This window comes from Balaenoptera physalus (genome assembly GCF_965194825.1).
Source record: "Balaenoptera physalus genome assembly, chromosome: 11".
Taxonomy (NCBI): domain Eukaryota; kingdom Metazoa; phylum Chordata; class Mammalia; order Artiodactyla; family Balaenopteridae; genus Balaenoptera; species Balaenoptera physalus.
Window position 1 is genome coordinate 43,210,601 of NC_138896.1, and position 25,589 is coordinate 43,236,189.

The window sequence follows — 25,589 nt, forward strand, 5'->3', positions numbered from 1 at the left end:
AGTGCTTGGTGCAGGGTCTGGAACACGATATGCTCTCAAAAGACTTCATCTCGTTTCCCTCCACTTTTGAATATCTGTACTTCTTAATTTTTATAATGTTTTAATATACAGATACATGTCTCTTCTTATGTAATTCCTGTCTTTTATATATTAATTCAGGGAGTAAGGATTGTGTGTCTTTTTCTTTTCACCATGTGCAAATAGTCTCTGAATGAACACTTTATAGAGGTGATGGAAATATTATACAATATTAGTTGTCAAGATGAAAGACAAATTCTGTCATTTTCTCAAGCAGATTTTGCCTTAGGGAGATTTCCAGTATTTATATTAAATTATCCTTAATGTAATTCAGATGGGAAAAAAAATCTCCAAATGAAAAACAACTTCTTCAGTGAGAATGTTAAGCCTTTATCATGGATCTTTCTTGCAGAAGCCCTTATACATGGGGCAAAGCAGAGCAATTGGATTTTAAAATACAACTTCTGTCCCTGTACCCGCTTACTCTTTTCATGATTGGTCTTGAAACTCCTCTGTGTATTTCAAAAGGCCAAAGAAGGTGATATAAAGAACTATTTTTTCAATTAATTTGCCCAATACTGATACACACTGGGAGGTGAGATTATATTTTGCCAATTATAAATGTTTAGGAATTTACAGGAAATTACAATACATTGTTTTTCCATATGTATGAACTCCAGAAAGTAGTGAAAAAAAGTAATTGCTTACAAGAAATTTTATCTACTTTTTAAAAGCAAAACTCCACAATAGACATATTTAAGTGCTAAGGAATATTCACAAAGTATGACTATATATTAGGTCACAAAGGCAAATGTAATACATTCTGTGTGTAGAAACTACACAGACCATATTCTTTTACATTTTACAGTATAACCAGAAACTTATAGCAAAACTAAAAACTAAATAATCAACTCTATTTTAAAAATTACTCTTTTAAATACTTAATGGTTGAAGTAATAAACCAGAATAAGAAATTGCAGTATATCGAGAAAATAAGGATAATGAAACAGCTACACAGCAAAACATTTCAAACATAAAACAAAATTCCTATAATATAAAATATTTTGCCATATTTAATTTTTTCAAATAATTTAGATAGTAAGTATACCAAAATATTTTTATAATATTTTAATTTTTAATTAAATATCCTTCAGCTCATCATTTTTGCAAAATTTCACAACTACTTTTTTGTATGAAATAACTTTTATGAGGAGATAAATAATGCAACTTAAACTTTGTAAAACATATATTTAAGAAAGACTAAATGGCACCTGTCAACCTCATAGATGACAACCAGTACTGCCAATGCTTACACCTAGATGACATCTTATATATAAAACCCTTAATTGCATTAAAGGAACATATTTGTTCTTCTGGATTCAGAATTATATGCTCAAAAATTTTGTAGTATTTTATTAAATATAAATTTTAATATATTAATTAATTTTTACCATTGTATTTAAAAGCTGATTCCTTTAAGATGATTTAAAATACAAGATTATTGAAAATAATGTGATTTATGGATTTAAGCAGAGTAACATGAAAGCAAATAAGCACAGGACAAATGACATGTACTCAGAGGGTTTTCATGCGTGTCTGATGGTGACGTATTCAGGACAGGGAAAAAAATAATTATACGTGATAAATAGGAAGATTAATATTCTTGGTTCCACTAAGTAGATATGTTCTTACTGTGAAAGTTTCAAATATGAAATTATTGTACACTATCCAGATTTTATTCAAAGCTAATACAGCAAGAATGATATATGTAGTCAGAAAAGTTATGAATGGATATGGTTCTAATGGATTATCTCGACCATTAAATAAACTCATGTTTTGCTTTAAATTAGCTCATGCTGCCAGAGAACCTCAGAGCATTTTGTTAACTCTAATTAGTCTGACTAGAAGTATTGAGAAAGAATACAGTACCTCCCATCCTGTAGGAAAACTCTCTTGAAAAGTCAAGAGACTTTTCTGAAATCACTTTGTGGGAGTCAATGGCCAAATGCTAGTCTCAAAACCACATTCTGCTTCAGAAATTATTACTAATAAATCTCTCAAGGAGTTCTTACTGCAAATCATCACCCAGTGAAATAAAATTAGTAATGAAGGAAGAGTCATCCAGGTAATCCTAAACTTAACCTCTGTCTTTCATCACAAAAGGAAAATAATTCACAAGTTTTCTCTACGTTTTCTTTCACACTCTCTGTTGGGATGTTTGAATGTACAAACTTAGTTTTCAACTATGTTTAGAAGCATCTAGAAGGCATTTTGCTTTATGTCAATCTTTCGTTAGGTGAGGCAACACTACATGTTAGTGTGAAATAATATTATTCAGAGACTAATTCCATTTCCTGACTCTTTCTAGGAGGCGCTATAGAACATTCCAGGCAAAGTGCTGGCAGCGTGTGATAAGAAAGTGCCATGAGGATGAGACCTGCATCAGCACCTTAAGCAAGCAAGACCTCACTTGCTCCGGAAGTAATGACTGCAAAGCAGCTTACATTGGTACCCTTGGGACAGTCCTTCAAGTGCAGTGCACATGTAGGACCACTACCCAAAGTGAAGAATCCTTGTGCAAGATTTTCCAGCATATGCTTCATAGAAAATCATGTTTCAGTAAGTTACCCAATTATATATATATACATATATATATACACACACACATATATAATATATTTCTTGTTTTTGTCTATACAGCACAAAGTAGTAATCCAGCACAGAAAATCTGGTCACAAAGTCAACTCTATGTTTTTAATTTTAAAATTTATTTTCTGATTATGTTTTGCACATTTGCTATTTTACTCTTTTATCTGCAAATGATACATGTTGTTAATTTATATGATTGATCACTCCTAGGTGTCATATTGATTTCAAAATCAACAGCCTAAAAGGTTTATCCTGCCAGATAACTGAATGTAACAGATATCTATTGCAAGTAACAAACCAACCCAAATCTTGGCTTGAAAGAATTATTTATTTGTTCACAATTCTTCTCACTGGCCTTAGCTCAGTTGGGTGGTTCTTCTGATGGTCTTGTTTGGGGTCTCTCATGAAGGTACAATCATCTGGTGGTGAGACCGTGGCCAGTCTGTTCAGGTGTTGTTTAGCAAGGACTATTGTCTGGGATGGCGTGGTTCTCTTCCACATGACCTCTGCAGCAGTAGACCCTGGATCTTTCATGGTGATGGCAGCATCCCTAGCAGCTAATCCCCAGTGAACAAGTACTTGTCAAGCATCTGCTTCTGCTATATTTGCTAGTGCCCCACTGGACAAAGCAAGTCACATGGTCAAGCTCACAGTCACGGTGAGAAGGATGTGTATATCCAAAGCTGGATTCATCAGGGGGTAGTTAACAATCTACTATACAGCTGTCCTAACCTAAGTAAAACCTATTTACCCTTGGATTTAGTTATCTCCCCTTGGTCTTTAATATGTCTGCTGATCTACCTGCATAAGGGAATGGAAAACACATTTTCTAAAGTTATTATGTACAGTATTTTAGGGATAAGAAAACAGATTTAGGAATTTAAATAATTTGTCTACAGTCTCAAAGGGAACAAGTGGTTGAGAGGGATTTGGCTATAAGTCTTCTAGGAAAAAGCTTAACGATGTGATCACACACTAATTCAAGACCTCTCCATCATCTACCTTCAAGGTTAATCCATGCAACTATGTGAGTCCCAAAACATCCCCGGCTCCTAAGCCCCTAGGTGTAACCACCAAACCACAAGCACCATTTCCAGGAGGGAATAATAGACATTTACCATTTCATTGCAAAAAATCTTTATATTTATACAAATTTTGACAGATACAGATCTGTATATATCTTTATATATATCTATCTAACTATAAACAGATATACACATTTTTTAAATTTTGTTCTATATTTCTTTAAAGATACTAAAGCGATAACACATTAGCCAATATGATCAAACTTGTGATTTGTTATGTATTAGGTAATAAACATACGACTCAGAGTGTATGGTTTGATTCCAACAGAGCTCTCTGTGGAATTTCTATAATTAGCACTACAGACATATTTCAACTGAAATCATGATACAAAGAGGAAAATTGCATGATATATGTTGAGTCATATTTTCTAAATAATCTTCCTCTCTGATTAGTACTAGGTGACTAATTCTGTTGGAAATAAAGGTACTTATAATGAATGGCTCATAATATTACAAAAGGAAATACCAAATAAAGTAACTTAAACCAACAACAATATGTACAATTACACTATCATGATTATTTATAAGTGGTTTTTCCATATTAAATGGTGTCCAGAAAAAAAAAATGTAGTTTCTACAAGTTAGTGGTAACCAATTCCTTGGGCATAAATTCCCTGAGAATGCCAGTGCAAGCAACCTAATTCTACTTCCAAACCGGGTTTTCTCCCATGTGTTTTTAATAATTCTTATGTTTTACTTTCATTGTATTTGGCCACCTGTATAGAGCAAAAATACATATATATTCATGAAGAAACAGTAGAAATGGACACAAAAATCCATAAACATTGACATACTCTATAATGTTTTAGAAAAATAAAAATTCAAAATGATTCCACTTTTCTTCACTCACTTCGGAAGACTAAACATGATGAGGTTTTCTCCTCAAACATTACTTACAAAAAGTAGGAATTTTAAGTGATATGTTTATAGAATTAAAGGAACCTTAAAAGCCTTCTGTCAGGGTTCTGAGTACTTGAATTAATAGGAAAAGTTTCAGACAAAAACACAAATTAAATCCTTAACCTGGCTAGTTCTAACAAACCCTCATCCCCTGCCCCATATACTTGGGAAGTGGCACATGGAGATTTTTGAATTAATTCTAACCACTGCCTCTGACTTTTCACATCAGCCCAGCATGCTCACACTTTATCAAAATACACCCGTATCTAACACATCATTGTTAATCAACTATATTCCAATATAAAATAAAAATTTAAAAACTGTTAGTACATTTTATCAACCTCTCAAAAAAATCAGCTCTCATTACATCTGGTTTCCGAAGCCCTTCTCCTTCTGCTTGTTTTACCTGAAAGGGACAGAACTGAATAGACCAGACAGGACAGTTGGAGAAAATTTTCCATTTGTCACTTTTGTTTGGCTTCAAGTCATTGTTTTTCAAACTCACTTGACCTCAGACCACAGTAAGCAATGAATTTGACATTAGATTTTTACGTGCTGTGTCTTCTGTTTTTTAAAAATTATTATTCTATTCCATCATATTTTTTCAATGCTGACTACCTACTAAATTGACTTCATGACTCAGTAATGTGCTGCTCTCGGAAGTTTGAAGAACACTTGCTTGAAACAAATCTGGAAATAATCTACCTTGATGTATCCAAGCCAGAGTCTTATAATAATTATAAAAAATGAGAGAGTTGCTAGAATGAGTGCTTATCTGGGGTCACACTTCTCATCTAACCTTAATCATTCCATGAGCTGGACAATATTATTTCTGCAGTTTCACACGGGAGATAAAGGCAGCTGAGAGGTGAGCTGGGTCACTCGGCTTCCATGTCCAGGATGCAGTGGATGCAGGAGTCCAGCCCTGGCTGGTTGACTGCAGCCCACGGTGTTCTCCTGCCTGTAACACTATGAGGACAACAAGCTTGTGTTGGTTCAGGATGCTCCACAGCCTTCTCAGGCAGAACCTCTTCGTTCTCGTCTCAGATCTGAGCTTTGAAAACATGTTGAAGAGCGTGCCTCGGTTCCAGTCTGCAGGACCACATTTGGGCACTGAGCATCCTGAAGGCACTGGGTATTTGGCCACCAACTTGCACTCACCTGCACACCTCTGCATCCACAGACTCACTTCTCTCTGGCATCTTGCAGCCCAGAGCAAATTGTTGGCAGTTAGAGCTGAGAGAGGCATGAGAGAAAAGGAAGAGAAAAAAATTGGTTAAGACAAAGAGGACCACAGAAATGGAAAGAATTAAGAGATTGCTGCTGCCTTTCCCTGCTACACTGAAAAATTCAATCTACAGATGTGTGTGTACCGCATGCTGACAGGAATATTCTCTTTTCTCCTGGTGCAAAGTTGTCTTTTTATGCCAACTGTAGACAAATCTCTTAAAGAGGTTTGGAAATAAACCCATTCTGCCCCTGAAGGCTCAGCTTCTTTTTGAAGAATTATTTTTAAAAAGAATAAATACATAAAAAGAGACTACCTATTTATATTAAATCCTATAGGGAACAGAAAACATTATAATTGGGATACAAGCTTAAACAAAATTTACAGAATATAGAAACAAAAATAAGTTAACTTCTTTCCCCAATCTCATTCTCTAGAGAGAGCCAACGTTTACAAGATTGGTGTACATTCTTTCTCTTTTTTTTTTTTTTGCTTGTAAAATATACGTACCTTGTACATTTTGTACACACTCAAACAGTGCCTCCCTCTCCCTGACACACACACACAGGTATTTTTTAATGGAATCAAACTATACATCCTGCTCTACAGCTCCCTTTTTAATTTAAAAATATATGATTGACCCATTTGCAAGTTTGTACACATATGATGGCTTTATTCTTTTTAAAGGCTGAATAGTAACCTATATTTAGAGGACCAGCCTCTTCCCAATGTGTGTCTCTTTCTCATGACGGACTTCATAGCCCTCTCCACTCAGCTGGAAAGAGGGTAAGACAGAATGCAGAATGCAACATAGTCACAGAGGAGTATTTTATGGTTTGGTAGTGGAAGCCGTGCACGTCACCTACACCCACGTCCTGCTGACCATGACTCAACCACGTGGCCACAGCTGTCTGCAAGAAAGCTGGGAAACTGTAGTACAGCTTTGAACCAGAAGAAAAGGCAACTATGGTTATTAATTGACAAGTAAGACTCTGCCACAATTCACCCAATATCTATTTCACTCTTCTGTCTACAAAGAGAATGTACTTACCCTTTCCCCAAGGGAGATGACCCAAGGTTTCCCAAATGTTCATCCAGCGACAGTCACTAGCTCAAAGACCTGGATCTTGGGTGATGTGCAATCCAGATGATGTAGCACCATGGAGTGGACAGGCAGCCCATGAACTAGAAAGAGAAGTTATTCCCTACCATCCCTCCAACACAAATAACACACACACACACACGCATGCATGCATGTTATAGGTATATTAACAGGAGCAGCATAACATCAATAAAGACGCCCATTCAAAATAAGGCCAAAAGGGAGAGTTATAGCACCCAGTAATGTAATCCTGCCTGGTAGACATTTGAAGCCTCTCCTCTGACAGATATCTGGGAAGAACCACCCTTAAGGCTCCCATCTTGCCCTCTGGAAGCTTTTTCCTTATGCACCATCCTCCACAGCTGTATCTACAGTAGGCTGGGGGAGAGGATGCCCTCCTTTGGGAACAGTAGCTCTCCTAGACCATATCCTGCTCACGAGATTTGAGAGACTGTGAGTTGCTTTAACATTTAGCAGTCACAGACTCTTTGCAAGCCAACCGGTGGCTTCCTTGGCAACATAATCTCTTAAAAATGTGTTAGGTTTCTAATATATTTGCTTTCAGTCAGTTCCATGTGCCAGTATCCACAATAAAAAAAGTGTTTTCTTGACTTAGTTCCCAAGTGTGCCTTGTTGCCCTGCTTCCTCACCCCCATACCTCTCTCTCTAATGCAATGATTTAAGCTAATCTAAACAATGGACTTGAGTGAAAATGTATTCCCCTTAATCTGATTTTTGCTGCTTAGCTGAGTCAATTTGTCTAACTCAGAAATACTGGGACTTTTATGACTGAACAATCTTGTTCAGTCGTATCTCTTACTATTTGGGACCTAAGACAGTCGGCTTTCATGTCATAGGGTCCTCATTTTAATCTCTCTGATCTCTGCTTGAAAACCAGCCAGTTTCTACCTGAGCTCATATCTTTATTGTAAAACTCTGTACAATGCAGTCAAGAGGAATCAACTCACACTATCACTCCAGCTCTTTCAAGTGTTCCTGTTCCTTTTGGGACCTTCCAAGGTGCTTTGAGAAATACATCTCAGAACTGTCTTCATGGCAGAAGGACAGGAAAGACATCCTTTGGATTCTGTGTCCTATTTCTCAGGGGTGGCCCCATGAACCTTGATTCCCTGGAGATTGTGTATAGTACATACATAAATACTGAGTGGAGCCTAATGTCCATTTCATGCTGCAGGGACAGAAAAGCACTGAAGAGGGAAGAAGGAGGTGTCCAGGGCCAGATCCAAGGGGAAGCACCGTCAGGTTACATCTGCACAAAGATGAACTAGGCATTGGAGGAAGTATTTGATGGTAAGGAGCAAAGGCAGATCCATACCCAGAATAGGTATAAATTCCAGCAGGAATGCATCACTGCCTTCTTCAGGGTGGAAGGGTTATGGTATCATCAGTCTGCCACACACCTGCCAAACTGTGGGCTCCATACAGGTCTCTGCTGTTGCTGTGCTGTTTGGCATTCAGCACTGGCAGAACTTTGATGGGCCGGCCTGAGGGAGACGGAGTCCAGTCTGTGGGGCCATGCATGGCTGCCATCCTTGCCACCACATGCTCAGTGCACAGCCATTACGTGGCTGAAGAGGGTGTGGTTGGCCTCCTCTGGGCAGGTCACTAGTTGACCTGGTTGTTGAGGGCCTACTCCATGGTGCATACTATCTGATCTGCCCACTTTGTGCTACTACCACAGGACCTTCCATACACCTCTTCCCTTCATTTCCTTGTCTACAGTCTTTCAAGGATGCTCTTTCCATCTCTCTGATCAAGCAATCTACCACTGCCCACCAGTCTTAACTTCTATCCATGTCTGTCTCTGCAAAGCGGGCAATCAAGAGCACTGCTCATGCTCTCCCTTGGGGAGGATGCCCCCTCACCACTGGTCTCTCAGGCCACATCTAGGTGGGTCTGTGGTGTGACAGCTGTCCAATTAGTTAACAATGATATCCTGTACTCACCTTTCTGGGAACCAATGACTTAATGAATCTCTTAATACCCAGCAACATGTTAGGAACTATATTTTAAATGGCAAATGAGCTCCTCCTACAGATGGTGGAGTCTTGCTCTAGAATCCAAGGGGTCTGTGCTGTACCTCTATTAGGGCTTGCCAGAGATGCCATATGCATCCAGAGAGCTTGAATGAGATTAAGTGTATAAACTGCCTGTTACATAGCAGATATTCTACACATTTTAATCACCCTGACTTTAGATACCACTGTTTTTTGGCACTGGATTCAGGACTGGACTATTGGGTTTCTTTTTCTGATGTTTAACAAAGACTATACCCAAGTTTAGGAGTTTCTATATTAATGTTTCACTAAAGACAGCTGGTTCCCCAACTCTGTTAGGAACAATCTTTTCATTATTAATGAAGAGCCTGATGATCACAAAGACAACCGCAAAGTACTGAGAAGATGGACATGGAATTCTTGGCCCTCAAACCTATTCATCCTTCAGAAATATCTAAAGGTTTGTTTAAAATATAGATATTTGACCCTAACCTCAATTATTCTAATTCAGTAGGCCTGAGGTAGAGCTCAGAAATCTGTATAAAAAAAAAAAAAAAATCACCCAGGTGTTTCTGATTTTCAACCAAGTTTGGGAACCACTGCTCTAATCCACATGTGGGAAAAACCCAGTCAGTGGCCGGAGAACCCAGAACCTCTTTTAGCTCACACCTCTCAGGGAATGAGAAACTCCTGTGCACAGAAAGGCAAGACTAATACCATGCAGCTCTTAAGTTGGCCTGCTTCACCCCAGTGCCTAAAAACACAGTTGGCACACATTAGCTACTCAATAAACAGTGAGTGGATGGATGGATGGATGGATGGGGATGGATGGATGAATGAATCAACTCTATCTCTGTGGCAGCACTGCCTTCTGAATACCATTGTTCTTTTCCCCCCTTATTAGACCTCTCTTCATAATATAGCTTTCCTATTAAGAGCCTCACTCATTTGTGTTTCCACTTAAGCTGGAATTTTCAATTCAAATATTTGAGCAAAAGAATCAGGAATTAATAAGACTGGGTTGCTACTGCCCACTTTAATAAAAACATTTCAGGCTCCTTATATTTTCCAATACTTTTCCTCTTCACAGTTCTACTTTCAAAAAGTCTGAATAGTGGGAAACTCTTTTACAGTTGATTCTTGTGTGGTGTCAGCACTGAAATAGGCAATTGGTTCTAACACATTTTTGTTCTTAAATGTGTGTTATCCCCTTAACGAACTCTAGGATACAGGTAGCCCTGTCCGTTAGTAACAAGGATGAAAAAAGACAGTCTCCAATAGATTTACAAAACTACCTGGCTTTTGTGAAATATTCATATAAAAACTCCTAAACATGTGTATAGCCTTTTGAGAAACTTGGGAAAAGAGCCCTCAGATTAGTAAGTATTTCTACAACTTTATTTCTTCCTGTAGCCACACTTCTCACCCATCTGTCTATTGAGGCCTCGTCTTAGATATCAACATTGCCAGTAAGACTGTCTTACTTATCTTATTTGTCTCCGTTCAATGGATAGATTATTTATTTCGCTGTTTCATCTTGCCTTACAATATTTCATCTGTCTATTCCCAGTGAAGGTCTTGATCTAAAAGTAACATTCCATTAATGAGCATTCTTATAGAAGGTCCTTTAAACACACCCATTTAGGCACAGAAGTGCTTAATACATAGTTTTGTATATTTTTCCTAAACTGCATAACATTTTACACTTATTTTCAGGAAAATAATTTAAAGACTGTGCAAAGTGGATTAATAGAGGCTCAAACTCACTTTTGTCAATTCTTGTTTTAATTTTTATTGTCATCTGGTCACTGGCTCTTTGAGAAAGTAAGGTTATAGACTATAAATAAAACAGTGAGCGAAGTGAATTGTGAAAGACATTTCCATTGCAAAAATCTCTCTCTCTCTCTCTCTCTCTCCCTCTCTCTCTCTCTCCCTCTCTCCCCCTCATATGCTCACACATATGCACACAGACACGCAACACACGCAACACACACACACACACACACACACAACACCTTCTCTTATAGCCAATTCATATAGGTTGGTATTCCAGGAGCTTTATGTTAAGTTTTGGCTTTAAATAAATCACTTCATCTAGCCAAAACCACTGACTTTTTCTTGGTTCCTACACAAAACTCTAATTCAAGTCCAGTTTCCTTCAAATTCAGTCCAGGTGCTAAAAAAATCTCTTGGTTTTCCAAGGAACATTCAACATAATTTCTCTACTCTGTATTCATATTTATAACATAGCCTCTAAATTGTCCAGTATTTTGTATTTTTGGGATTAAAGTGGCTCCATGGTGAATTTGTAGTCCATCCAAGTCGTAGACACTCACTTATAAATGTATGTTTTTCCTCTTAAAAATTATTCCTTTAGGAACCTGTTTTTCATTATTTGCAAACTCTTCAGAACTCTTTAGAGAACAGGCATGTGTGTTATAAGTTAGCAACATAAAGAATAATAAAAACAAATAAACCATTTCTTTAGAATGACTTAAGTTACCACCCAATGTAAAAAAATCAGATCCATGGTAAACTCTGTAACTTTAGGCTTTTATGCTACTTAGAATTCTGGATATTTCTTTGGCTCTGGGCCTCAGAGGTAAATCAGTATATTAAACCTTTATTAACTTTCAAACCTAAAATACACACAGAGCTTTTTTCACCTCCCTTCTTCCTTGGCCCCAGCCTTGATTTTTTGGTTAAAAACCATGATCAACAACAATGCCTCTAATAATCAGATGTCATGTTGGGAAGTGTTAATAGACCTTATTCTAGAGCCTAGTCTTAGAGAGGCAATATGGCACCAGCATGCTGGGTTTGGATAATTTCTCCATCATTTACAGGATAAGTAACTGTGAACAAGTTACTCACTTTTGGCCTCAATTTCTTGTCTGTGATATGGAAAATCAATGCTAACCCAGAATGTTGGTGCAAAGATTATATCAGTTAATTCATGTAGAGAAATATCCATAACAATAGTAAAATTCAGTAAATATAAACTCTTACTATAGACTTTGAGGGATTTGGAAAATCACACAAATCAATTTTTACATAACCATTATGATGTCACACAGATGGTGTGGGAAACAGACTAATTTCCAGAAGTTCTAAGGTGTCATATTTTCTCAGAATAAGTGACTTCTTAAATATATGTTTGAATGGTTTTAGGTCAGATGATGAAGTTGGACATTTGATATTAAACTTTAATGTGTATAAGAATCACATAGTTTCTAGTTAAAATGCAGATTCTGATTCAGTTGTTCTGGGTGAAGGCCTGAGATTGGCATTTCTAACAAGCTGCCAGGAGATGTTAATGCTGCTGGTCCAGGGATCACACTCTGAGTAGCATGAACCTAGACAATCTCTCAAAGACCTTTAAGGAAAAAAAAAAGTCTAATTTAATAACTATCAAATAACTTACATATCTCGTAACCTGTCTGCTACTAAGAAACATATCAACCTAATCAGCCTAGTGTATTGTGTCAATCTAGTAATCAGTAGGTATCATAGTGTCATGAAAGATTCTAAGCAGATGTCCTTATCCTTCCTAAAACTTTTATTGAGATAGTGGCTTAGACCAGTGGTTCTCAAACTTTAACTGCTAGAGAATCACCTACAGTGCTTGTTAAACACATTGTTGGGTTCCCACCCCAGAGTTTCTGATTAAGTAGTTCTGAGATGAAATTAGGGCATCAGATGTTGCAGATACAGCTTGTCTGGGTACCATACGTCAAGAATGTCAACCAAGAAATGCTGAACGCTGTAAGTAACAAAAAGAGTTTGTTTGCGGCCTTAAGCATTGCAGTTTTGGAGGCACTGATCCGTGTAGCAACTCAAATGTGCTCTGAGGGAAATAGAAAATGGTCAGGGTCATAAAGGCAACAGACAAAGATATCCCAGAGAATTTACATAGGCTATTTTTATGGAACTACAGGTCGACGTTGGCAAGCATTCAGCCACTTGCTGGTAGTAGATTGGCTGCTAAACTGTCGACTCTAGGGAGTAAAGAAGACAGGTTCCAGGTGGTCTCAGGATGCCTGGTTCGAAAGTATGTTGCATTCAGGGCTGGATGTGTGTTTCACTTCCTTAATGGCCTTCCATCTCCACTTTAGGTCCCTTTGACGTAAGTGACTACATTTTGTTTTTCATGGTCCACGAGAACACTGGCTTGGAGTACTCATTGCATTGATTCTTTTCTGAAGTCAGCCAAAGTCTACCAATGTTTTCCTACATGAGTCATCTATATAAGCATATACTATCTACATTGGAGGACCTTCAACATTGGTTGTTTTGAGATACTGTGACATTGTGATTTAGAATAAGCAATACATATAGCTGTCCCTCAGTATATACAGGAGATTGGTTCCATCTAAAATCCATGGATGTTTGAGTTCTCTGCATAAAATGGTGTATCAATAGTATTTGCATATAACCTACACACATCCTCCCATATACTTTAAATCATCTCTAGATTATATTGTTCTGAAACAAATAGACTCAGATATTTCTTCCACAAAGATGGGTTTATTAGGGATCAGCAGAAAATTGAAATTTGGGGTCTACAATCACGGCAAGCCACATGTAAGTTCCCAAATGCCAAGGGAAGGAGAAGGCTTTTACAGAGGGGGAAAAGGAAGTCAGGAGGGCTGGAGTAAATGGAGTCCATGGCTTTTCATTGGCTGAGTCCTTGCCAGGAAAGAAGGGGAGTCTTTCTTCTTCTTGTGGGCCTCTGCTATTGTAATAGCGTGTGAGAGCTCCCCATTCTGCTCTCCCAACTCTATTTAATTGAGGTTTTTGGTTTTTACTTATTTTTTTTACAATTACTTATAATACTTAACAATGTAAATGCTTTGTAAGTAATTGTAAATACAATGGAAATGCTATGTAAAAAAATAGTACCAGCGTGCATCAAATTCGAGTTTTGTTTTTCGGAATTTTCTGGAATTTTTTTTCCAAATATTTTCAATCCTCAGATGTAGGACCCAAGATACAAGGGTTTGGTCTCTACTGTATTTGGTCTTCAACCTGGACTCTGCTCCTGGCACAGAGCTCCTAAAACCCTGTGATAAGAGCAATAAAGGTGTCCTTTGTTATGTTAATGAGGAAACTTTGGGAAAGCCCTTAGGTAATCTGAATAAAGGGCTGGTGGCCAGGGGAGCCAACCAAGGGATTAGAGGGTTGGAACTTCCAACACCACCCCTACAATCTCCAGGGAGGGGAGAGGGGCTGGAGGTTGAAATCACACCCATGGTCAATGATTTAACCAGTCATGCTTATGCAGCGAGGCCTCCATAAAAACCCAAAAGGACAGAGTTTCTGTAGCTTCCAGGTTGGTAAGCACATGGAGGTGATGGAGAGTGATGCCTGGAGAGGGCGTGGAAGCTCCGAGCCCTTTCTCCACACCTTCCCCTATGCATCTCTTCCATCTGGCTGTTCCTGAATTATATCCTTTCATAATAATCCGGCAATCTAGTAACTAAAATGTTTCTCTGAGTTCTGTGAGGCACTCTTAGCAAATTAATTGAGCCCAAGGAAGAGGTCCTGGGAACCTCTCATTTATGGCTAGTGGGACAGAAGTACAAGTAACAGTGTGGACTTGTGTGGGGCAGAGTCTTGTAGGATTTTTGGAATCTGACGCCATCTCTGGATAGATGGTATCGGAATTGAGTTGAATACTAAGACTCCTCTCTGGTGACCCAAGAATTGCTTGTAGGTGTGCAGATCGCCTGCCCATTGGAATTGGTTTCAGAACCAAAAAAAAAAAAAAAGAAAAGGAAAAAAATGCCATCCCTAGAATCATGATTCCTAAATGTGTTTCAGTTTGCTTACCAAGCCAGTGGAGCAAAAGATCTCATCACCTCCCATTTATCCCCATGCGATAGAGTCAAGAGCAAGAGAGGTGCTGGTTTTGATTAAAGAATGGTGAGGTGATACCTGTTTCTTATTATGAATAAATTATTAATACCCCAGATGTATTAGGACCAAGATTGTCATGTTATAAACATGAAAAAGTAAACATGGATCCCTGGAGGAAGTCTTGTTGGCCCTGCAATTTCACTGTCCACAGTGATAACCACTGATGTGATGGATAAAAGTCACAAGTCAGAAAACCTCAGAACAGTGTCATCACTTGAGTTACTGCACGCAACACCCAATATTCAGAAAATAGTGCAGAACTGAGTGAAATTGTGCTTGGAGGTGAAGAGTAACCAAGGGGAAGGGGGGAATCAGCTAGATAAGGTTACTTATTTGAATTTCCAAAATGAAACCTGAATGTATTTGAATAAGTCATATTTCCCACACTAACCTCCACACAGAAACATCTCAGGTCCCCTAAGTTCATTACCGAAAATTCAGTCCTTGCCCCCCGATGCCAAATGAGAGTAATAAGGACTAGGTTTTGAGGACAAAGGAAAGAGAAATTTACTGATTCACCAGCAAATGAGGAGGGTAACAGACTAGTTTCTTGAAAACTACCTTCCTGCCTTCTGGGGAGAAATCAGGAGTCTTAAAGGAAATTCTTGGGTTTCTATGGTTAAGATGAGAGAAACAAGCAAAATCAGCAAGAATGCCCACCCATGTTAATCAGTAACAAAGAATGCACAGTAACAAAGAATGTAAGTTTTTCTTCCCAACAACGGAGGGAGGGACGGGAAAAACAGTTTCATTTAGCAATCATCCATCAAACAGTTTCATCCTTGTGACCTGTTACAAGTTCGCCCTAGATTTGCCCACCCTCCCAAGGAGAGCGGTGAGTAAGCAAGACTCAGTTTCCAGGTTTGACTACGTGGGATGCTCGAACCTCTCTGATGGTGTCCTTGGGGCTGCCCTGGAAGGCACCATCTTTAGAATAGGGATGTGGAGCTTATAGATGAGGTTTTCCTGTGCATTTGGCTCTATTGACATCATTTGTACAGAAAGCAATGGCTATCTGGTGTTGGTGCTCTCCAAGTGCATCATCACCTGCCTCAAAGAAACTGCAGAAAGAATGACTGATGGCCAGAAGCAGATTCCTACAACAGGGTGTTAATATTAATAGTGTCAGGATCTGGATCAATGCTTGAAAATAATCCTCCCATTTGACAAGCTACGAAGAACATTTTAATGGATATGTTTGCCAATTCTCCTCAACAATGTGAAATAATAACATGGAGAAAACTGAAGTAATATAAGATATAATATTCTTAAGATGAAGGTTTAGGGAGAGGAATAGATTGAGAGTTTGGGATTGACATGTGCTCACTGCTATATTTAAATAGATAACCAACAAGAACCTACTGTATAGCACAAGGAACTCTTTTCAATATTCTGTAATAACCTAAATGGGAAAAGAATTTGAAAAAGATTAAATATATGTATATGTATAACTGAATCACTTAGGCTGTACATCTGAAACTAACACAACATTGTTAATCAACTATACTCCAATATAAAATAAAAATTTAAAAATAATTTAAAGGAAAGATGAAAGTTTAATAAACATCTAAAAATACTGCTTGCCAGTTTAAAGCTGTCCCCTGGCTATGGACACTAGCTTACTTATCTTTTATTTCCTTTGATCCCTATGACCTAATTGAGGGCTTACTGTGTGTTGAACACTAATCTGTTCATTTGATGGCTTGTTTAATTAATTTGTATAAGCAACAGATGAAGGAGATGCTTGCTCTTTCACCAAAGAAAAAGTTGGGGCACCTAGAAGTTAGTAACTTGCCCAAGGTACCACAGAAGGCAACAGAGGCAGAATTTAAACAAGGCAGTTTGGGGCACCAGAAATTGTGATTTTTAAACAACCATAATGTACTTCTCTCATGTAATGATGTGAAATTTATAATTGTCATTGATTATAAATGTTACATTTCCCAGGGAACATGTGTATAGAACAAAAGCATCCTTGAAAGTGTGTTTGCTGGAAAGGGAGTATGCTTTAATGCAAAGAACAAGAGCTTAGGAAACAAGTTTGATCCCTAATGCCCCAGGTGGTATGGAGGAAATCAGTTACACTCACCCTAGACCTCAGGTTTCTCACAAATTAAATTTTGGTAACAGTTTAACAGAAATAGATGATTTTTGATATTAGATGTGCCCTGATATTCTTGGATTAGGTGACGTGATATTTGAGGCCAGTACCTTTTCAGCAAACCTCCCTGCTACCTATGTATAGGACCAGCTCTGGAGAGAATTTTTTTTTAATGCCAAAAAGACCAGTAGTCTGCCAAGACTTTTCCTTCCTATGATTATACCAAAATCTTATGAAAGTATGTATCCTTTCTTTCTTTGCCCTTGGAAAAAATGCTCATTCTTTCAGAGATCTAAGTTGAGATTTGGAGTAAAAGGGTTTTCCTTCAGTGTTGAATTACCTTTTATTGCTTTGTTTTCCAAATTCTAAATAGCCTTATAAATAATGTATCCCAGACTTAGTAAAAAATCATCGTACTATGTGTTTCTTTGCTTCTATTCCTTATATGTTTAAATCTATAAAATTGCATATTTTTAGTGAGGAATGTGGTAATTTTCACTTAAGGCACAGTCAAAATAGGATGTGAAACTTTTGCTATATACAAATCCAATAAGTTAGTCATTATTTGCCACTCTGACCAGACGTGTGTGTGTGTGAGTTTAAGTGAATATGTGTGTGTTGGCTTTTGTGTTTGGAAGTACTTGTGTGGAGGGAATCATTAGCTGGTTTAATTGGGGTAATTTAAAATCAGGTTTCAGAGAGACACACAACTTCTCATCTCTGAAGATTTGACTAAGAGAGACATCAGACCTGGTTGTACCTTCCATCTTCATTGGCTAAGGTTCCGATCAGATACTCTATGGAGTAACCTGGCAGATTTAGGAACTTTCAAAATTCAAAACTCCCTTAAGGGAAGCGACATGGGGTAGGGGGGTTTTCCCTAAAGATGTAGCCCATTCCAGTGGAGACAAATGCTGGCTTGAGTTTCACCACTAGGTTTACTTGCATGCAAAAGTTCCCAATAAAATCCAGCTGGTTTAAATTTTGTCTGCAGACCTGAAAACCAGCAAATTTGGCTTGGCTTTTTATTTTGCAAAAAATGCTTCACACAGCTATAATCTGGAAATACTGAAGTGTCCAAACCCTCCACAGAAACAACAGAACAGCTGTCCCCTACCTTCACTTTTTCCCAGCTCTATCCTTAAAGGCTTAGGTGTTAAGGGAGGGGAAAAACTGCCACTGAGCATGATTCTATGAATCATCCATGACTACCTTTGTCATTTGCTCTAAACCAAAAAGGAAAGATTAAAGAGTTGCCATTGATGAGTGAGACAACTCACATTTTGGCATCACTAGAGAAGGAAGGTGCATTTAAGATCATGGAGGGAAATGAAACAACAAAACAATACTGTTACAATTTGAACAATCACTGACTCCAGTATGTGAAAGCACAGTGTTATCTTTTCCATTTTCCACCCTTACACTTTCATTGGCTTCATACAATCCTCTTATTGCCCATAATTGGGGATGAAGTTAGTGCCAGAGCTACATAAAACAAGCAGTTTTTCCTTTATACTTTCTGTGTATCATGATTGTGTATGTGAAGTCATAAAAATCATTTATTATGAGCATGTGTATTCCTGGCTTAAAGAGCCAAGTATTCTTGTGACAACAATATAATAGCATCAAATGTATTCCCATAAAACACCACATGTGGACACTTAATAGTTATTGCCCTGGCACCTACATGCTGGGATATCATCTTAAAGGAGGACTTCTTCAAAAAAACAAACGTTTGGTACTTACACAGATAAAATCCCCTAAGTGAGACAGGTTAGTAAGGGGTAGAGATTTAAGAATTCATTGATAATGACAATCATTCATCTTCTGTTAGTATCAGATTGTCTCAAACCATCTTCTCGAGTTCTTTTCATGGGTTCAAGTATACCCTCTACAGCATTGCAAACATCAGTAAACATTCTTTCAATCTCAAAGTTGCAAGAATGCCCTAACACTACATTGGTATCTAGTAAACAATTCTTATTCTTCTCACCCGTTACTCTTTGGAAAGCATTTACTGGGGGCTTGTGGTACAAATCACAGTAAACAAATTGGTTTTCAAACTAGATAAAAGAATGTGGAATGGATAAAAGCTGCTTTGTCAGACAGTGTGAGTGTTTGGTGATGTTTTTAAAGTGTGTGTCTGTGACAGAAATTATTCCCACTGTCTCTTGCATTTCTGCTGGCTTCCAGCTTAGGGTGGAATGGCTTCCTTTGGTTGCCACTGACACTGAATACTGGGCTTTCCCAATTTGCAATACACTCAGAGTTTGCCAGAACTCTGGGACTGATGTTTTACTCTTGCATTAGTACCTGGGTCAGCTGGTCAGACACTGTAGGCATATGGTAGGGACTTTCAAAGCAACTCAACTTCAGAAAGAGGCCAGAGCCCACTAGTTCCTGATGGTACATCTACTTCAGGTGGGAGTCAAGGCAATCTGAAAGGGGGGAAGCCATATAAATCAGACTGCAGCGCTTTCTTCAAAGGGCACCTTATCTTAGGGTTACACTGCTATGTGTCCCTGAGGTCTGTGTAGGAAGATGCTGTGGGTGATGTTTTAAGTTTCCAGACCAGCCATCATTCCATACCTGCATCTCAAGTCTCTCACTCTTCCTAGTGTAACAGACAGCCTGAAATGTACAATGGTATTTTGTTTGAAGTCCATATGGTAGTTATTACATTAAGAATGTACACTAAGACTATGTCTACAATCCTAATAGCTCCTTCCAACACTTCTACATGGCTGCATCAACCCAGTTAATTTTTCTCACTGTTCTTTGACCCTAACTTCCATTCCAACACCCCTCCTCTACAATGGAAATATTGTTGGTTTTAATTGTTTTTGTTCTTTTAATGCTGCCAGGTAGCTGAAAGGGAACTTGTGAGGTGGTGAGGTCTCTTACTGATCCAAATAAAGTTATCTTCCATTGGTAAAACTGGCTCGGCAGTGACTATCCGTGTATCTGGTCATGCCCACCCATTCCTGATTTTTTTCAAAGCCGTGATCTATTAAAAAACATAATTCTCCAACCTCTTCCTCTCTTCCTCTCTAACAACCTCTATTCCACTAGCTCACAATAGTGTGATTTACAATATGATCTGTTTCTTTCACCTCCAAAACCATGTGTTTTCTACTCTCTACCAACGGTTCTCTATCCTGACCATAACACTGAAAGCATCTAGAGAGATTTTGAAATTAAGAATGTCTAGTACTTTAATTCTCTCTTCTCCCTTGACCTATTAAATCAAACCCTATAGTGGTAAGGCCAAGGAATCTAATTTTAAATGCTCCATAGTTAATGCTTATATGCAACCACAATCAGAACATACTTTTCAAATTTAAAAAAAATTATAGCTTCTATGTAGACCCTCTGCAATATACTTTATATGTCTTGTCTCACTTAATCCTCACAACAAGTCAATAAATGTTATTGTCCTCATCGAATAGAATAGGAAAGTGGGTACAGAAGAGTTTTTTTGTTTAAGTACCTCCAGTCACACATTTAGCAAATTTTAGAGCAAGGACTTGAGTCTGTGGCTTGAAGCCAAAGGCTGGCCTCTTTCCACAATGCCATACTGCTCCTTATTATATTGTCTGTATTTACTGGTAGCCTCTCTTTATTTTCAATTCTCATTATGTCTTTGTGGGATGATTTAATGTGAAGAAACAGCTGGAAAATCCATATTAACAAAGTCCTACTATCTTGTGTTGTAATGCAAGTCAAAGGAGTTTAGGAATAAAAATAATGGGGCCCTCTTTGATTTGGGTATAATTTAATCCCAGTAGAGATAATGATATTGCATCTCATACTTATTTTTAAGAATAAGGTGAACGTGACATTAGTATTGGTGCATGAGAGATAAGGAGAGACTGCATGACTATACATCCCATGGCCCCATATTTCCCCCAAAACAGAGAAAAGCATTCTCATTCCCAAAATGAAGACCATTCTTCAATGGTCTCATCACCTTTCTCCAAGTCTCCTCTCCTCCTTTCTCACCTTTCTTTAACCTTTTTTTCACTTTTTTTTTTCTCCCTCTACCTACTATTCAATTGAGAGTTATAAGAGAGGAGAGAAGAAAAGGAGGTAATATTAATTAAGAAGCTACCATTTGTCAACAATTTTCATTTATGGTACATTATTACCCCTGAATTAGTCAGCTTTTGCAGGGTTAGGCAGTTACATACAATCTCCAAGCTTCAGTGACTTACAAACCCAAAGACTGATTTCTAGGTTATGCCACATGTAGGCAGCTCTGGGCTGACAGCTGAGGCTCTGCTCCCCATTTCTAGACTTAGGCTAAAGGCATGGCCACTCTTTGGAACATGACATTTTTGTGGTAGAAACAAAAACTAAGCGACAGAATCACTCAAACTTCTGCTTGAACATAACATACATCATTGCTGCTCACATTTTTTTTTTTATAAATGTATTTATTTTTTATTTATTTATTTTTGGCTGCATTGGGTCTTTGTTGCTGTGCGTGGGCTTTCTTTAGTTGCGGCGAGCAGGGGCTATTCTTCATTGTGGTGCATTGGCTTCCCATTGTGGTGGCTTCTCGGGTTGCAGAGTACAGACTCTAAGCGCACAGGCTTCAGTAGTTGTGGCACGCAGGCTCAGTAGTTGTGGCGCAAAGGCTTAGTTGCCCCACAGTATGTGGGATCTTCCCGGACCAGGGATCGAACCCATGTCCCTGCATTGGCAGATGGATTACCAAGCACTATGCCACAAGGGAAGTCTCAACTGCTCACATTTTTGACTAACTCAAGTCAAGGTGAAGCCCAACTGCAGGGAGCAGTAAAACAGACTCTTCTCATGGAAGGTGGTTCTCTAAGCCACATGGCATTGGGTGGTAGGAGTTTAATTCATTACAGTGAAAGAGGAGTGAATCCTCCTACAAAATAATACAATCTGTGGGGAGGGATAAATTAGGAGTTTGACATTAACAGATACACACTACTATATATAAAATGGATAAACAACAAAGCCCTACTGTATAGCAAAGGAAACTATATTCAATATCTTGTAATAAGCTATAATGGAAAAAATCTGAAAAAGAATATACATACATATATGTATATATATATATATATATATACGACTGAATCACTTTGCTGTACACCTGAAAATAACACAACTTTGTAAATAAACTATACTTCAATCTTAAAAATAAATAAATAAATAAATAATACAATCTATCTCAACTCCCTTTCTACATGTGAGCAGCATGAGGCTCAGAGGTTAAACTAACTTGTCGAAGGCTACTGCAGCCAGTGGATGACTCAACTAAGATTGTGATGGAGTTCTGGTTCCAAAGCCAGGGTTCTTTGCTATGAGCAGTCAAGTTGAAAAGTAGAGAGGTAAACGTTGCAGTTCTCTCCTCTATGACTCTTTCTTCTTTCACGCCAAATCTATTCCAATACATCGTGTTGTCTCAAGAACCTAAGGGTCATCTTTGATTTAACTTTGCATTTTTAATATCAAATAAAATTCTAAATTATATAATATTTTAAAATTATGTAATTTATTGAGCACTTATTTTGTGCCAAGCACAGTTCCAAACTCTCTTTATATATTGTCACATTTAATTTTTAATTAAATTTTGTGGTTGGCATTATCCGATTTTAAAGCTAAGGGAACAGAGGACCAGAAAGTTGCCTAAAATGACAGCTCTGGGAGGAGGCAGAATCCAGATCTGATTCTGACGCTTCTGCTACTTTCTGATCATTCTGCTTTCCAACAGAAAGCTCTTTGTTTTAAATATGCCCTTACATTTCCTCTCTTCTCTACTCCAACTTCTCCCACCTATTTTTAGTTTTCATCTTCCCATGCCTAAACTGCTGCTGTAGCTTCCTTATTAGATCTCCCCATCATGGATAGACTAATTCTCGAACTTTGACTTGATCTTGTTATTTCTGTGTGCTCTCCACTGCCCCTGCTTTCATCTCTCCCACATCTGAATGCCTTCATCCAATTTTCAAGGACACCCAAAATGTAAATCAGCCTTATTTCCCACCATTCATCAAATGCGTACCTTTCCCCTAGGTGTCCTTTATCAATTCCCACTGCGCTTGAATCACATTATTCACCTTACCCAAAATTCCACTGAGAATTTCATGAGAACAGGGTCATGTACCATCCCACGAATGTACCCCATGTTGATTGTCATGGCGTTAGCTTTGAAGTAGGAAATAATTACTCAACTGGAAAATCTTTACTTGGGTCCAAATATGCTGATTTCTGTCCCATGGTCCTGTGGACATTTATAGGTGACTAAGTATAAATGATCCATGAACTCTTAGCTCTGCTGGAATGGCTCTCCGAAGTAGAGGGCAGATTCTAAATTCTCCATATCCCATGAGGACAAGTTGAGAAATTGAAGAATAGCAGATTAACTAGCAGCAAACCTGGAATTAATGTTGCATCACGCCGACCACTGCAAGAGGCAATAAAAGTAGCATTTGGGAGGTCAGACATCTCCCAAACCACAGGGTGAAAATTTTGCTTGACTCCCAGGAGTAGAGAACAAGAGAAATTATGGTGTCAGGTGCTTGTGAATATGTGTGCTTAATAGAGGAAAGGATTATAAATTAGAGCCTACATTGATGGGCACAAAATATTGTTCATATGGTGTTCTCTGAATTTCCATTGACTAAGTACAAATAAGAATCCTTAATAAATATTTATGCCCACACAAATACATAAATATTTGCCTGTAAGTCACATATGCCCCCGTTTTGCAAGATTTTTAAATGGATTCCCAGATATAACCCATGGAGAAAATAAAGGTAGGTAAAGTGTGCCCCACTAGTATAGTATATACTTGCAGCAAAAAAGCACATAGTTTATTTTCTCTTACCTAGAATTTTACAAAGTTGTCTACTTATGGGCTCTTTGATTTTTCTAGCACATAAAAGTATTCTGCAGAGCTAGTGTTTCATGGAACAGCTTAGAAAACTCTGCCTCTTCTAACAAACCTGGACTTTCCTGTGTCTACCTGGAATCAGGTTTCTGAAATAGAAAATGACAGAAGGTTCTACTTCAGTCAGTTGGCCTCGGGAGATCTTTCTAAGGAAAGGGGACAAGGGAGAAAAGAAGGAAGGGAAAAAAGAAGGAGAAAAAGAACCACAAAAGGAACCCCTTCGTTTATCCCTGTTTCCCTTCCCTTCCTCCCCACCTGTGCACATTTCTTCTCATGGAAGTTCCCAAGAGCTCTGTTATCTTAATATTAATTTTAATATTATTTTTCACTCTCAAAAATCTTGCAAACATAGGTATTACTAGTCTCATTTTACAAATGAGAACACTGAAGCTCAGAGAAATTCTCAAAATTCTCCTCATCCGATGACCAAGATGCTTACTCTTCGCCCATCAATGAACAAACTTGACTGCTAGAATTAATCACCAGGTGAAATAGTTTCTTAACAGATTTTTGTTGATTGGGCAACAATATGCATGGCAGTTGGGACACTGAATTTACATTTTAAGAAGTGGTGATAATATGTGAAAAATATGTGATTAATGTGAAGACCCTTGGCTAATGTCAGTTAAAGATGAGAAAGAACTAAACATGATATAATTATATATTTCAAAATGTATGCCACTGTGCAGGGGCAGATCATGTGTTATTTCAGACATGCAACTTGCTCATACACATTTTTTGGCCATCAGATAATCGCATGGGCATGGCATTGTGTCATCCATGTTATACTGTAAATTAGATGGATATGATGTCTATTCTCAAGAAGGTTGCTGTCTAAGAAGAATTAACAGTATATCTCATACTTTGGTATTCAACGTTTTGCTGAAGATTCGCAAATGTATGTGCATTGAAAAAAATACTACAATTGTATAATTTTTTTCTCATTTTAAAACTCGGTAACTTACAAAATTTTCTGAATCACCTCATCATGCCAAATGACTATGAAGACTCTCCAAAAATATATCTCTACCCTTTATTTTTTTCCCTAACTCTCTTTTCCTTGGTGTTTTCCATCGGTGTATGAAAAAATTGTGTACACCTGCCAGGTAAAGTCTTGTACATTTCCAAAAGGGGTAGACACTAGTGAATCATTCAGTTCCAAACAAAGACATCAGAAAGCTATCTGGACAATTAATGGTATTGTCACGTATACTTTTTCATTAAAAAAATTCTGTATGTTAAAAACCTCCAAACATGAAAACATAAACTTTTAAAATTGATAAAATATAGTGTAGATTATTCCCATTCTTAGCTTACATTTGTCTTATTACAAGACCTCCTATATAATTCAAGGTAAAAATTCAACATCTCCTAGAATGTAATTCACAGTAAAAATTACTGTTCAATTTTGGGAACACATTTTTGTCTATTGAACTCATTCCAGATAGAGACAGATTTAAACCGTGGGATTACTTTATATTTTTCATCTGAGACTCAGGTTGTATTGATGTAGAGATACATTACAGCAACAACAAAAAAATAGTTACACTGCTGTTTTGTGTATTATTCTTTGTATGCCCTTTGTCTGGTGAATACTCTGGAAAGCTTTACATATGGTCCTAACTCTACGTCTGTAAAAACAGA

General features: G+C 37.8%; 1 protein-coding gene across 1 annotated transcript in view; it reads left to right on the forward strand.

Annotated features, from left to right (window-relative positions):
• Positions 1 to 25,589, forward strand: part of GFRAL (GDNF family receptor alpha like) — a 58,750-nt gene that overhangs the window by 23,238 nt on the left and 9,923 nt on the right. The window contains 1 exon segment of the mRNA XM_082414348.1: positions 2,387 to 2,637. Coding sequence (XP_082270474.1) covers positions 2,387 to 2,637 — 251 coding nt within the window.